The following is a 16576-nucleotide window of genomic DNA, read 5'->3' as shown; positions in this document are numbered from 1 at the left end:
TGGAATCTCGCACCCACGAAATTTACAATGATAAAAATATTGACACATTTTGTATAAAGAAAATGTCACTTTGTGATTGATTGAATAACGCTGGCGAGATTCCTCTTTATCAAAAAATTACGTTTTCAGCTCTTTTCGCATCGTCGTTTTCCTCTATTGAAATGAATTAATCAAAGATCAGCCCGGTAAGTTGAAGGTTGTGAGTTCGTGTCTTCCGTGCACATCAATTTTTTTTTTATTTCAAATCCAATTCAATTCTATTATTTCTAAGCTGAAAATTAAAAGAATTCGTCGCGGAATATAGCGTTTCTCTAGAAATAATCAAAGAAAGTTTGACATTTTATGACAATGCGAAGAAAGATAAAAACAAAAGAAATTTGTGGTTAAATTTTCATTTCTGTCTAAATCAAGGGTAGAGCAAGGTTCTGAAGGACAAGGTTAAGACACCCACGAAGGCGGGTGACTCACACATTTTGACAGACACATTTTGTTGAACATACTCATTACAGATTGTTTGAAATGTCAAATTGGAGAAACAAATATAGTTTTTATCAAGTTGTGTTTTCAAACTATCTTATATATAAAACCCTGACTCACTGCATTTCACTACAGTGCATGTCACCACACATCGCTGCATTTTGCTACACCTTGCTGCATCCTGCTACACCTTGCTGCACCTTGCTACATCTTGCTGCATCTCGGTGCACCAGTTATCTTATATATAAAACCCTGACTCACTGCATTTCACTACAGTGCATGTCACCACACATCGCTGCATTTTGCTACACCTTGCTGCATCCTGCTACACCTTGCTGCACCTTGCTACATCTTGCTGCATCTCGGTGCACCAGTTATCTTATATATAAAACCCTGACTCACTGCATTTCTATACAGTGCATGTCACCACACATCGCTGCATTTTGCTACACCTTGCTGCATCCTGCTACACCTTGCTGCACCTTGCTACATCTTGCTGCATCTCGGTGCACCAGTTACTCTTTATAAAACTGTAGGGTACGGCAAAGGCAAAATCAAATATTCCTAATTTAACGAACAGGCGTCATTACCGTCACTGAAGTTTCGCATCGTGGATGACGGTTAAAACGGCCTAAATGATAATCTTATGAATGAGTCTTTAAATTTAAAGTTAGATGTCATCGTTTTATAATACCAGTATTATGGTCTCTGTTGAATAAATTTTAATTTTGTAGTGCAATTACGACACAACTGCCTGTGAAATAGGTGTTGCCCAGGCTTTCTTTAGCTCCAAAAATAGCCTACGATATCGCTGGAATGCGTGGTTTACATTTAATTGAATTGTTTAAATTCCATGTAACTCTACATTATAGGCAGATGCTATTCGCATTCCACTGCGAATAGTCAATATTGATGCTATTCAAAGTCAACTGAGAATAGACAATATTAATGCTATTCGAAGACTAATGGTGCCTTCACATTGATGTGAAATGATTTTTAGATTTACCTATTGTAAAGGCGAGCAAGAGTCTGTAAAATCGCAGTTTGTAGTAGGCAGCAACAGTCTGTAACGCCACAGTTTGCAAAAGGGATCGACAGTCTGTAATGTTACAGTTTGTAAAAACGAGCAACACTACGTAATGTCTCAGTTTGTAAAAAGGATTAACACTATGTAATGTCACACTTTGTTAAAGGGATATATACTCTGAAATTTTTTCATTTTATGTAGGAGCAGAGCTGTGTCAAGATAATTTTTTCAATTTCAAAACGACTTTCAACAACTATTACAATAAAAATTCCTTTTCTCAAAGCGCAAAGCCCTGACGTCGATGCAATGCCTGCGACCAAACGGACCTGTCCCCTGTATTCTAGGTTACTTCTCTAAAACTTCTTAGCTTCATGAGAGTTTTGATGAATTAGGGCTTACGTCAAAAAGGCTGCAAAATGTTTTGGTTCTTAAAAATTTAATTTATATCAAAAGCATTAACCCTCGATGTCAACATTAGATATGTTTGTGCCATTTGTCATACTTTGAAGCACGCAATGTTCAAGTTCATTTAGAGTATATTTTAGCGATTTGGCGTCTTGATTTTACTTATTTAAAAAAAAACCCTTGAAAGATGATTAATAAGACTATAACTAAGTGTAAGATATGACCATCACTTAAATAAAACACCAACATATTGCATTTTTAATGTTATGGAGGTATGTCACGCAAATCTCCTTAAAAAATTCTATACAGCCTCCTATGTAAAATTTTCTAAATTTTATTTTGAAAATCAAGGTTTGTAATCTCTCAAATGACTACATGACTTCATTTACTCTAAGTCAATTTTATGCCGGGCGAAGCCCGGCTGTCGACGCTAGTCTGTAATAAAAAGCATCTAATCGTGATCAACTCAGAGGTGTCTTAACTTGTTCTTTCAGAACCTTGGGGTAGAGCGGGTAGAGTTTTATCCTAATCTATTACATTTTAGTACATTTCTTCCATAAAATTTCAAATGTCATGTCATGTGAACAACTTCACTATCATGACATTTCATTTATTCTTACAAAAACAAATTTGTTTCACGATAAAATGAGCTGCAGCCATTGACAAATGTGGGTCATATTCTCTTTAGTATTTCTGCATAAGATTGATAAAAAATCTATTGCTCAGAAACAAAACTAGGTTTCACAAACAATATCCATTCAAAAAATGTATCGCTTTTTTCGTGAGGTTTGCTTGTAAAAGATACTTCCATACGGCGCATATGTGACAAGTGGAAGTTTGGGAAGTGGACTGTGCTGTAATCGTTGTAATAATAATGTTGATCATGTTGATGTTCTTTTGACCGGGTGTGTTTATATCAAAAAAAGTTCATCATTTCCCGCATATTCATCAATTAATTTGACCAAATTAAATAAAGGTCGATGCAATGGATGACAATAACAGCGAAAACAGTACGAGGAAAGGTAAGGCTCAACAGTAATTATTTTATGATGAAAATGAAAAACAGATGTCAATCGTGGTCTTTAGTAGATTACCGGTGTAATAGTAAGATTTGATCGATTATTTATGTAGTTGGATGTTGTAAAATTGTCGAACGAAAAACACTCTATATTCACCTCCTACTAACAGCTTTTGACATTTCGTTATGAAATTCATGGCATGCAGACTGTCAAACTGGCCGAAGCCCTAAAATGTTTACTTTGTGACAATTTCAATTGATTCGAATGCAAGTAAATGAAGATTTATAACGCTTTGATGGAACTTATTTAACAGTCAAATTGAGTTGATGATTAGCACGATTACGCTGGACCTAATTATACATCCGATACCAAACAACAAAACATAATGACAAGAATTTCCTTCATATTCGTAGGACAGAAATTCGATGTCAAGCGATCACTGGACGATAATGGTAGCGAAGATGCTCCTAAATGCAAAGTCTACAAAATGCTGGAAAGTAGTAGTTCAGACAGCAGCTTAGATCGTGTCGAATTGTACAACGACTTATTAGACGAACAATTCATTCACCGATTTGCCAAGAATTGGTCGGAAAACGAATCGTTCGATTCGCCTAGTTCGGTTCAGCTGAGAACTGATCCGTTCCAACTTTGTGTCATTGAAAACTTCCTTCAAAACACTGACCATATACCGAAGCTGTTAGATGAAATGGTAGAGGAGTGTGAATGGACGAACAAGCAAATGGACCTGTACGAATTTCATCAGACGGCTGACCTAAACACAGCAAGCTCAACGTTCTTGAAGCAATTCTACGCGTTCCTGAACACAAGCGTACTGCCTTGGATCCAACAATTAACGGGGCTGGATTTGACGCACGTTTCGGCTTCATGTTCTATGTACAATGCCGGTGATCATCTATTGGTACACGACGACTTGTTGGGAGATCGAAAAATTGCCTATGTCTTCTATCTATCACCATGGACTGCTTGGACTGAATCAATGGGTGGTGCATTGGAATTGTTTACATGTAACGAACACATTCAGCCGATCCATCCGCCCGTGCATAAAATCTATCCAAAGAATAATCAATTCGTTTTCTTCAAAGTCAGCGAAAAATCGTTTCATCAAGTGGGAGAAGTGACGAACTACAACTATCCGCGCATAACCATAAATGGATGGTTCCACGGGCCTAGCAACGAAAATCAATCGTTTGCTGGCAGGTCCAAGTCACCGGAATACGTAATCGAATATCTTCCACCGACAGGAATTGACGATGTCGTTGAGTTTGGGTGGATAAACGACATTTACTTGCAAGACAATTGCAAGAGGAATATCCAAAAACACATCGAAGACAAGTCGGAAATTTCGCTGGAATCATTTCTAAAAAGCGACGATTACCGAGCTATCCAACAACATTTAATTGAAATCGATGAGTGTCATTGGACACATCAAGGTCCAGCTCATTACCGGAATTATGATAGAATTTTGATCGACAATGTAAATGGCCCCGTTAAAGATTTCTACAACATTCTGCGATCGAATAAATGGTTCAGTTTGCTATACGATTACACTGAATTGGATTTGTATGGCAAGAATTCCCGATCGCCTTCCGTTTCCATAGAATTTTATCGTCTGACCCACGGATGCTATTCGCTGCTGAACGACCGAAGCGGTTTCTTCACGGACGATTCATTGGATGTTATTTTGTATTTCAACAGCAATCCGAACTTCGGCTTCATTACGTACATCAATCCGGATGAAGATGGCAACCAAATGGACGATAGTGATGATGATGAGGAAGATGATAAAAATTCGGTGCTATTGACTGTATATCCGAAGGACAATGCACTGAATATTGTGTATCGATCTGGACATACGGGGCGATTCATAAAATATGTGTCGAAAAATCGTTTCGGTGAAAATAAGTACGTGTACATAATGGTCGCTTCGTACAAAGAGTGAATGTAATAAAAAGATTTCGTTGCAGTTCAAATAAATTGTTTCAATGAGAATGAGATGTCGTTTACTTTTTGAAACGTCTGAAACCAACAAATAAAAGCTTTCCAAAACTTAGCATCCGATTTTTCTTTGACCAAATATCCGTTTGCATTGTTTCCAAAGTTTTGCATTTATATAAAAGCTTCTTAATTTATGCTATGCAAGCTTTTTAGGACGAATCTTCATTTACTTGTGTATCCTTCGTATGAGAGTAAATGTTCGTTGTAACTACGAATCCAAGAACAAATCTCTTTTTTAGTCTGTCAGTCTAGGTGTTTTTCATGAAAGTTGTGCTCTTTATGGTATTACTCTTATATAGCATTAAAAGGGAATGTCAAAAAGAGTGTTCACCCATCGAGCTCAGTTAAATTAACTGGTTTGTTCCTAGTTAACTGGACTTTTACATAAAACTGGTCATTTTTCTCTCTTTTACGCACTTTTAACACTATATTCAGTATTCAATATCATCAGGCCCCAACAATTTAATGATCCAAGACCGAGAGATAGATTTTCAAAAAGAAAATTTCCAGTTGTTTTTCAGAGGATTTTCTATGGTTTTAAGAGAATTTTCTTCTCCATTTTTTGACTGGATTTTTGAGAATTACATTCGGTTTTTAATGATTTTCCTCTAAATTGTTAAGATTTTTCTGGATTTCCAAAGATTTTCTTTATGAGTTTCCAGCTTGACGAAAAACTTTCTAGTTTGTCCGTCCCTCGCTCAAGACGAAGTAAACAAATGAATTGTAATATGGAACGGATTTCGTAGGATTCGCACTTGTTGAGGACAATTCTTGGAAACAGCGACCGGCCGTCATATTTTAACATATCTGGGTGTGGGTGAAAATATTTTTTTGTCGATTAGCATCAGCGCCACCTATCGAGTGAGACTGTACGACGACCGAATATATACAGTGTTCAAAGAGCGTAAAAGAGAGAAAAATTAACTGGTTCCGTTGGGTGATACGTCAAAATTTGTATGTAAAAGTCCAGTTAACTAGGAAAAAACCAGTTAATTTAACTGAGCTCGATGGGTGAACACTCTTTTTGACATTCTCTTTGAACACTATATACTATATATACTATATACTATATACACAACGAAACGCACGAAAATTAAAATCTAATGATGAGTTCAGTGTACATCGAGTTCGCACTCATTTCAATTTTCTCTGAAAACACTTTACATCGAGTTCGCACCCATTTCAACCTTTTAGTTTTACGGAAAACAGTCAAGTTCGCATCAATTTCCAATTTTCACATTCTCCGGAAAAACGTAACATCGAGCTCGCACCCATATCCAATTTTGAGTTTCTTGAGTTCGCACCATTTTCCAAAATTACAAAGATTTGAAAAAATGTATCGGCGCGAAATTCATTCCTTAAAGTACGAATACAATCTGCTATTTCTCTATGGTATTCTTAACAACATATTGGGCTCAATTGCAACATTCACTGATTCTGAATTCTGAAGCAAATATGCTTGAAGTTGCTAAAATGAATTACTTTTTTATTGCAGATAACCATCGGATATGGGCTTCACTCTCGTTTATTTTTGTGATCATTTTCTTCGGCATCCCAATGTGGTGGAAAACCACCGAAGTGTACAGGTATATTCTCAAGCATAATCCATTAAAACCTGGAAATAACTTACAAATTTACGATCGCCTGCAGAGTTTCTTTGCCATTTACGGGGATCAAAGAGCTATCCGATGATCCTATCAAAGTCATTAGGAATGTGGGCATCTACGCAAAAGAATCGGACAGAGCAAAACTTCTGATTGGAGAACTTCAAAAGTTATTCGTCGATGGTATGAATCGTCAATGTAATCACAAAATTGCGCCAACCATTTGATTCATTTGTTCCGTCGTTCAGATATCAGCGAAATCAGATTTTTCGAAATTACGTTGCCGAAGCAGCTGGTCGAAGATTCCAAATCGATAGCCAGCCTCGAAGAAAACGTTGAGAAGTATAGTGGCTTATCAAATGGAGAGCGAGCACTTATTGAATGGAACCATGTTACCGGTGATGTAGCCATACGATCAACTAGATTCGCAGTATTCTCAAAGGGTTCAAGTAAGTTTGTCTCACAAAATGAATATTGTTCGACACCCAAGACACATCCCAGTCTCAACATGAAATATTCATTTTTACAGCTTCTATATCCCTTGAGCGAGCAATCCGTCAATGGATGTTTAAAATGTCCAACGACAACAACATCGATCCGTATCCGCAGTACGATGTTCTCATATCAATTTTGAATCCACGACCCGACATTCAGAATGTACAATGGAACATTCGGTCGGCAATTGAATGTAAATACAAGTGAGCCGTCTATCGATGCGACCTGTTATCAAATAACGATTACATTTGCAGCTTATCTTCAACCGTTCGTGGATACGCTGAGTTCGCTATCGAATTTCACCATCAAATCTCAATGGAAATATCAGGTTGCATTCGAGTTTCCAAGTAATCAGAAACGCGACAATTCAACACTTGGGCGTCACTATTCCTTATCGACTCGCTATTTGCCGCACATAATTACATCAATTGAAAAACGACTGGGTAATTCCATTCACGATAATCCATGCATTCACTTGGTGGTTTATGTACCGCCATGCGAAAGTAGTCCATTGTTCATATACAACAATAAGGACGAACGAATCACTGACAATGACATTGACTCATTCATATCACCGAAATGGGGCGGCATTGTCGTTGCCAATCCGAAAGAGATCGACTGCGGGAATTTCTTCGATAACAACAGTGAGAAGATGGACATTCACATCAACATGGACGAAATTATGCCGATTTTGTTGCACCAACTGAAGAGGTTGATTGGTGTTGACAGTAAAGTACGGAAAGGGTTTTTTCCTCGTTTTAATGTTGATGTTAACAAGAGCGACATTTACCATTTCACAGATTGCACGAAGTGGAACCTATTCGTCAGAATCCTTACACGATATAGAAGTAGAACGGTATTTTACGTACGGAACCATGTTTCTACTGAACAAAGCAACGTCCACTCTTCAATCTCTCATCCAATTGCTAGGTAAGATGAAAAACCAATTTGCAGAGATTCTCGGACCTAGATTTGGCGGAATTGAAAATCTAGTAATTTGCAGGGAACTAATACAGTTTGAGGTGCTGTGTAGTAATCATACATTTCATCGTTTTTGTAGTACATCTGTACTGCAAATTACTGAAGTGTATTGAAGTGATTTCGGACAGATCGAACATCTTCTAGTCAGGGATAAGTGGTTATACAATTTCGAACTCTCCTCTCGCTTCTTTCCAATACAGAATAGTATCATCTGTCGTTATTTTCATGTCCAGATCGAGCTTTTAAGGATTTATACATTTTTCAGTCTCTAATCGCCAGTACAAATTGTCATTAAATGTGATGATAAATCTGTTTATAACATAGTGTATCCCAACCCATTCCCTGTCTCGTTCGGTGGCGGGACGTTTCCACACCGTCAATATCGTCAGGAACGATATTATCGTTTTTTTGGACGATACTATCGTCTAAAAAACGATACTATCGTCTAAAAAACGATAATATCGTTTTTAGACGATAGTATCGTCCAAAAAAACGATAATATCGTTTTTTGGACGATAGTATCGTCTCAAAATCGATAATATCGTTTTTAGACGATACTATCGTCCAAAAAAACGATATTATCGCCCAAAAAATTTTCATCCAGGACGATAATATCGTCTAAATTGAAAAATTCTAAAATATTGTCTGGACGATAGTATCGTTTTCTTGTCGATATTATCGTTCAAAAAACGATATTTTCGTTTTCTGTACGATAATATCGTCCAAAACGATAATATCGTCTTGGGCGATATTATCGTTTTCTTAAACGATAATATCGTCCAGGACGATACTATCGTTTAAAAAAACGATAATATCGCCCAGGACGATATTATCGTTTAGTTTTGGGTGGTAATATTGTCCAGGACTCAATTTTACTCAGAGGTGCAGCAAGAACCGAATTCTCTTCCAAAATATCGAAAAACAATTGTCAGAGGAAATCACCTACACATCAGTGTTTAAAAAAGGCGTTTAGTTCGTCCCTAAATAATTCATCTTTTTACGAAATGAATACCAACTTTGATTGTACATAAAAAGCGTTTTAACACGCCGAGCGATCCGGCCCATTGCCCCGGAGCGAAGCGGAGGGCCGCAATGCGAGCCGGGCGCCGGAACGGTGTCGGAACTTAGGAGTTAATTTTTTTTTCTCGCATCGTCTCAAAATTAGTCTGTGTAATTTTTCTATATAAAATTTAAATTTACGGAACAAAATGAACCAATTTTTAATATATATTTGCCGTCTATAAAACGGTGTTTATCTACAAGATTTTGTGTTTCGTCTTCAACAACCATCCAGAACGATAATATCGCCCAGGACGATATTATCGTCTAGAATTTTTATTTTAAATAAATTAAAAACGATATTGTCGTCCTGGACGATATTATCATCTCAAATTTAAAAAAATAATAAAAACGATATTATCGTCCCAAAAATTATCGCCCAGGACGATAATATCGTCCAAAATAACGATAAATTTGTTCAGAAAAAGAAAATAACGATAATATCGTCCAGCGGATATTTTCATACAGGACGATATTATCGTCAAAAAAACGATATTATCGTTTTTTGAACGATAATATCGTTTTTTAGACGATAGTATCATCAAAAAAACGATAGTATCGTCCCAAAAAACGATATTATCGTTTTTTTAAACGATAATATCGTCAAGAAAACGATAATATCGTCCTGAAAATATTTTAAAATTTATAATTTTAGACGATATTATCGTCCTGGATGAAATTTTTTTGGATGATAATATCGTTTTTTAGACGATAGTATCGTCTAAAAAACGATACTATCGTATTTTGAACGATACTATCGTCTAAAAAACGATACTTTCGTCTAAAAAACGATACTATCGTCCAAAAAACGATACTATCGCCCACAAAACGATACTATCGTTTTTTAGACGATACTATCGTCTAAAAAACGATAATATCGTTCCTGACGATATTGACCGTGTAGTTATGTCGCCTCATCGTCACGTTCCGTACATTCACGAGCCTTTTGTTAAAACATTTTCGCAGACAGTATCAACAACATTGTAATCAACGACGAAGTAGGAATCGCCGTAAATGAAGCGTACCAGCACATCATCGATTCGAAGGAATTTTTGAAAGTCAACGATATCTTAAATGCAACGGCACATGCTAAAAAAGCTTTCATTCAATCGGAACGAGCATTTTACTATCCGAGCATGTTGGCGCTGCTCTATTTTCCGGATGACCAAAAGTGAGTGTTGATAGTTCGGGAGAGAAAGTTTTATGGATCGGGGGAGGTCAATTTGATTGTTCTACTTTTCCGCCTTTACAGATACGCCATCTACATTCCATTGTTCTTACCGATCATGATACCAGTGGTACTATCCATGAAAACTATTTGGTTATTCTTCTTCAAAAGTAACAAAATCAAACCAAAGACCGAATAAAATGTTGAAATGAGAACCGAACAATAAAATTTGTTTTGACTTGTTGTTTATATTGCCATTTAAACACAAAGAAAACATGCGACGTGTGTTTCCAGTGTTCATTAATGAATTTACAACTTTATCAGTCATTTGGAAGGACTTTAGTGTAATTGCATTAGGAATGAAATAAATAATGATTTCAAGGTGCAGACAGTATACACAGTTCAGATAGTTGGGCCGATTTCAATAAACCATTTACGATTTCAATTTTATTTTAAAAAATGGCACGTAATCTATCCATAAGTTGAATGATATGATGTTGAATTAATAAAATGTTAAGGTTTGTTAAGACACTTGGACTTTATCGCATTCCAACCAATGTCATTTGACTGATAAACAAAAAAACAACAATAAGAATTCCACTAACAAAAAATGAAACACACAATGGTTGGTTACACCGTATGCCTTACATCAGACATAATAGTGTGGATATTCAATACACTTCCATTTGTTTTGTGAATATATCCGAACACCAAATCAGTTCACAGATAACGTTGTTAATTCAATTGGTTTTAAGGTAAGACGAACGAATTTTCGATAAAAAATATTTAAAAGAATTATGGCGTGTCTTTTGTTGCTAAAAAGAAGTGAATCTATTTTGATAAAGATTTTCGAACTTAGGCAAATTTAATACTGGGGTCATTCGATATCGTACGTCATGTAAATAAAAGTAAAAATATTTAAACTTTCGTCGGCATATCATCAAATTATATGCGGAGTTATCGGTAAGAAAAATTTATTATAGTCATGCTCAGTAGACCGGACAGATAATCGTGTATTTTGAGTGTAAAAGGATTTTCTAAAAGAAAATCCTCGGCGGATTTTCTAGGATTCGAAAGGATTTTTATGTCAATTTCAAAGGATACATAATCTAACTGTTCAATATATAAATTTGGACAGAGGGCACAAGTACATATGTTAATTTATATGGCGTTGCATCTTTGAACCAGTTTTTCCTCAATGAGAGCTAGACAAGCCAAATTATCAAACATTCAACTTATCTGGGAGAACAAGCCGTGCAACAGATATTTCATTTTATAAATTTCATTCCTCAATCGGGGCCAATATCTCCATTTCAACATCAATTTAGGACTAATAGAATCTTCAGTGTCGGTCTATACAGTCAAAGGCAGTCAATTTTCAGCATAAATTTGCTTCAGCTGTTTTTCAGCTGATCCACACATACAATCAAAACTGGTTTTCCTTGTTCATACGGTTGAAGCTGCTACACGCACGCGCATGATAGTGGTAAAACCGTATAAAGACGTATAAACGGTTGTGATTGTTTGTATGGATCAGCTGAAAAACAGCTGAAGCTAATTTGTGCTGAAAATTGACTGCCTTTGACTGTATTCGTTAAAAAAAATCGAAAGTAATAAGAGGTTGACAAATATGGAACACCATCAATTTTTTGTAAATCTTGTAAATGCCTTTACTAAAATGATGGAAATGTAAAAAGTGATATTATGCAATCACTACTAAGGGACTGTGCTAACAATTGTGTACTAACATTATACGATCTCTACGTTTTCTAACGCGATGGTGTTTCACATTATCAAACGGCTCTACATTTGGCAACCTTACCTTTTACCATGCCATACGTTATCAAATCACGTAACGCTCTTCAAGCATGAATGGTACTCTAAATAGAGTACTGAATCTGGACAGTGTATCAAACATTGGCACTGTAAAAAACTGTGGGAAAATCTGTCATGCAAAATAGTAATCTATTTGGCAGCTGTCACTCTGACTTATTTGTTCTTATATAGCAAATTTTCTATTGCAACAAACGAAGTAAAGATTTGGGATCAATTTATTTAAAAAAATTTAGATAGAAGGAAGTAATAGACAAATTTTCAAAAATGAATGCGGTGCGATTGCATGTGCGTTGTGTGCGAGGTTGCGTGTTTTTATTCACACCAAGAAAGCATGACACCTGTATTTACGAGAAAAATGGAAGGCCTATTTTTATTGCACCGAATATTTCTTATGTTTATGCTAGAAGCAGAGCTGTGCTTGCTGTGAAAGTTTAAAATTTGTAAAACAGTTCTTGAAAAATCCATCTAAGAGAAATAAAAAATGATTTTTCTTCTCTTTGAAACCAGAGTCGCAACCTATTTGAGGTTTCATTTTTACTGTGACTTTCGCAATAAATAATGTTCTACGATTATAATGACAAAAAACGTGTTTGTTATAGATTGATTTAGTACTGAATATTATCGCGCAAATTACCATCACAAGTTCATCAATCATTTATGACGATTATCCGACTACGATGAACGATTACGATTTTGGCAATTTTTTCACGTGTTCACAAAAGCTTTCCCAAACTTCGTATTCGAGAGGTGCTTCTAAGCACTTTCCCAATTGAAATTGCATACTTGGAAATTTGTTATGGTGTGCGTTAAGTAGTAGGAAAAATGACGTAATTGATAAGTTCGAGGTATTTCGCGTGTTGATTCTCAAGCCCATCGCCTATCTCAAGCCTGCCACAACAGGCTACATATTTTTACATACACAGTCCACTTTTATTTTTATAAGTTCAATCGATCTAACAATGACTTTCCGAATTCTGTTTTCCAATGAATCGTATCACATTAGTGGTGAATATATACGCAAGGATCGTTACATAAATTTTCGACTATCTCGATGACTTAAGACAAATGCAACGAAGAAATTCTCACGACATTATTGCTAAAGGAAATTTGTAATAATCCGTCAATTACACATTATGGTCTAATTCCTAATACTCCTAATATTATGAAATTATGAACAATTATTGTAACGATTCCTTGGGCTCAATAGATAAACCTACAAGAAATTAAATGATTTTCAATCAATACACTCAACATAGAAAATAATGGTGATTCATACAACGTTTACCAGAATAAAAAAAATCTTTTTTTTTGTTGAGAAATTACACGACAATAATAGGAATTAATAGATAACAGATGAGTAGTTTTACGTTGTTGATTCACTTATTAGGCTACGAGGTACGATGGATATGTTGTTATGACCATATAAGTGCAAGATAAGCTACTGGAACTGTGTGTGATGGATTAAGTTTAAATATTTTCAATCTTAAAAAAAATGGCCAACCACTTTTGAAATATCTTACAAAATAAGCAACGAAACATTTCTGCTTAAATAGAAAATGAAAACGCAAGACCCCTGGTAGTTGGTAGACAACAATACTCAAAAATATTGTTCTATAAAGCATAAATTAAATCTGTGTGCTTTGATTACGATGTATGTCCTTTTAGTCTTGTGGTGAGATGTTCTTTTCAACAAAAATGCTAAAATTAAAATGTTCCTTTCCACATTTTTACTGAAAAGAAGTGTCAAATTTGTGATGATAAATAGAATTTTTTGGCATTGGCAATTTGAATCATCGCTAGCCTTTCGTATTTCGGCATTTTAAAAGAATCTTGCATTACAATCGCACAATTCATATTTTCCTGTTGAAAAGTCGACAAATTTTACAATAAAAAGAATTATTTCAAATACTCGGACTCTAACTAACAATTATCTCATAATCAAAAATTCTCTATTAATTATCTCTTAAGTTTGTATGACTGGCATAACACCGCCTTATAACGATTAAATCTGGTACTTCGTTTGTTTCAAAAATTGCCTAACGTTTAATACAAAATACTTTACTTCATTATTTCAAACATACATTTCACTATAAGACCATGTCAACCGGAGGGACTCGCTTTATTTTTATCGTTGATGTCGATACCATATGATTTAGCTGTTTCTGACTCACTTAAATAGCTAGATCATTCTCTAACAACACTGGCAATTACAAAGAGTGTCTAACTGCATCACCCTGTTTCAAAATAATAATTTTATACAAATCTCTCATTCAACTATTATATACGCGATGTTCAACCAATACTAACAATGTGTATTATACACCGTGCCCGTTATAACTTACCATTATAAGTTTTTAGTTGCACGGTTCTTTTCACCTCGTCAGTTATTGCTGAGCACAGGTACAAATAAGTCGCGATTTATTTGTTGTGTGTAACGTGTTTTGTGGTTATTGACTATAACGCCGTATTTTTCTGAGAATTTTTTCTTTTTAAGCGAAATTAATTTCCCAATCATTTGACGAAAAGTGAAAAATCAAAGTAGAGATTTTCTTAGACTTTTGAAAATATTAAAAATTGTACAGAAAAGAAAAGAAAAAGAAAAGATTTAGAAAATTGTCGTGAATGTGTAATTATTGCATTGAGAAAAACAAAGCAAAACAACCAAGAAACAGCAGTGCACTATAGATGGTAGAATACAGAAAAAAACATTGTAAAAGGTGAATACAAAAAAATAATCTATTGTTTGGACTGTAAGTGTCTTGTAAGCAAAGTCGGAAAAATCAACTAAGCAGTTTTTCGTTTCGTATACATAGATTGTAAGATGTTTTTTTTTTGATCAATTGTGTGAAAAATCTGTTCAGACTCAACTGGAATTTCCATTGAGACCGAGTGCAACAATTTGATAAATGATTATCAGAAGAAAAATCGCTTGTTGTAGAATATTGTGTTGTGACGAATTATATAGCGAATGGATTTTACACATACAGCATTTTGGATGGATTTTTTTTACAGTATTTTTTGTTGCTGTTAATTTATTAGTAGATTTAAATATCTGCCATTACGGTGTAATCGATTCCGTGTATTTTTTTGTGTTGTCCGTTGTTGCCTGGTAAAATCAATAATTTATCATAAAATCAGAAAATTATACCAATCAACGTTTTTTTGCATCTCCATAAAAAGCTCTGCGATATGTTGTAGCGCAAGCAACAAAAAACGTCGTGCGATTAGCTATGCAAAAAATAACAACGCAGATATTTTTACAACTATACCTACGTTTTTCTTCGCTTATCGCTCTCTACAACCTTTTTTTTACAATTTTTAATTTTATTTTTCTGCATTTTTTTTAAATGTTTGTTTAATGTTAATGCATTCCATTCATATGAGATGATGACGGACGTTTTTATTTTTAATTTTTGCATTTTTTTTCCTTTTCTTCATAATTTTCATTGAGCCGGGTGCGGCATATTAATGTATGAAAAAAGTGGCTATAAATGTTAAACTGTTGTGATTTACACGTCTTTCTCGGAAAGATCAGAATTTAAATAACTTCATTTATATGTGTCATTGTTGTTTGAACACGTTGTTGCAGCTCATTAAGGTTTCACTAGCTCGATTTTACCAGTGTAAACAGCACAGTATAAACGAGGATTCAACAATGAAAGATTGATTATTAATTAAGTTTTTATTTATTTTTAAAATCGTTGAATTTGAAATTGATGCTAAAGCAAGATCGTCACAGTTTAAGGCGTCGGCTTTTTGGAGGAAACGTTTCGTAGAATGTTGGGTTCGGCCCGGGGACTTTCAAGAGACTCGTCTTTGCTGGTCATATGATGAACCACTTTATAAATAAAACGAACGTTGTGTGTAGGATCCATTTTTTAGCGGATAATTATCTCGTTCTGAGCATGTAGCGATCCTTATTATTAACACCTTGTCTTCTTTTTTTCCAACTCTTTAATACGTCTCAGAAATAAAGTAAATGACGACATCGCTCCCCTTCGAAAGTTTTTGACTTCTGATAAAGACCAAAGATGCTGAGAACCCGACAATTTCAACTGGAATTTGTGATTAGTTGTCTAGCCTGTTACAGACGGCTGTCATCTGTTATCGACAACGACAGTAATAATAAACGACAAGCTCTGACTAAACAGGTCTTTTATAGCAAACAGCATGTTCAAAACAAATGAAGTAAAAGATTTCTGAAATCAATCTATGAAAATATTCTATCAAATGAAGTAATAGATTAGCAACAATAAAACTGTTAATATTCTTGCCGTCTGTCACAGGGTAGGAGACTCCTCCTTTTAAGATTGATAGTTCCCTTGTTCTATTAGTTTCTATATTTACTCGCGGACGAGCCGACATTAGAAATATTGAGACGAATATTAATCGTATGCTATCAACAGTAACAAATGGCAGATAGCCTCCGGTCACCATGGTATATGTAGCACAATGTGTGTCAAAACAAATGAAGTAATAGATTGTGTAT

General features: G+C 35.2%; 2 protein-coding genes across 8 annotated transcripts in view; both read left to right on the top strand.

Moving 5' to 3' along the window:
* The first annotated feature begins 2717 nt into the window (after positions 1-2717).
* On the top strand, positions 2718-10471 carry LOC119069213 (prolyl 3-hydroxylase sudestada1-like). 2 transcript variants are annotated; one of them, XM_037173189.1, is made up of 9 exons: positions 2718-2931; positions 6440-6530; positions 6595-6731; positions 6797-6997; positions 7078-7236; positions 7298-7776; positions 7844-7973; positions 10050-10254; positions 10336-10471. In XM_037173189.1, the coding sequence occupies exons 1-9, from the start codon at positions 2895-2897 to the stop codon at positions 10448-10450; spliced, it is 1554 nt and encodes a 517-aa protein (XP_037029084.1). In that variant the 5' UTR covers positions 2718-2894; the 3' UTR covers positions 10451-10471. The 2 variants fall into 2 exon arrangements, with proteins under 2 accessions (XP_037029084.1, XP_037029083.1); XM_037173188.1 differs by lacking the exons at positions 6440-6530; positions 6595-6731; positions 6797-6997; ... (3 more) ...; positions 10050-10254; positions 10336-10471 and adding an exon at positions 3342-5000 and having other exon boundaries at positions 2728-2931.
* Positions 10472-10978: 507 nt separating this feature from the next.
* The window catches only part of LOC119069198 (rhophilin-2), a 32614-nt gene continuing 27016 nt past the window's right edge, over positions 10979-16576 (top strand). For 2 of the 6 annotated variants that reach the window (XM_037173157.1, XM_037173154.1), the window contains exon 1: positions 11013-11149. The gene's annotated coding sequence lies outside the window, so the exon portion shown is untranslated. The other 4 variants (XM_037173159.1, XM_037173155.1, XM_037173153.1 and 1 more) reach the window with 4 other exon arrangements.

Source organism: Bradysia coprophila (assembly GCF_014529535.1).
Source record: "Bradysia coprophila strain Holo2 chromosome X unlocalized genomic scaffold, BU_Bcop_v1 contig_26, whole genome shotgun sequence".
Taxonomy (NCBI): domain Eukaryota; kingdom Metazoa; phylum Arthropoda; class Insecta; order Diptera; family Sciaridae; genus Bradysia; species Bradysia coprophila.
The sequence above is the reverse complement of the archived record's forward strand: the minus strand, read 5'-3'. Positions and strand labels throughout refer to the sequence as shown.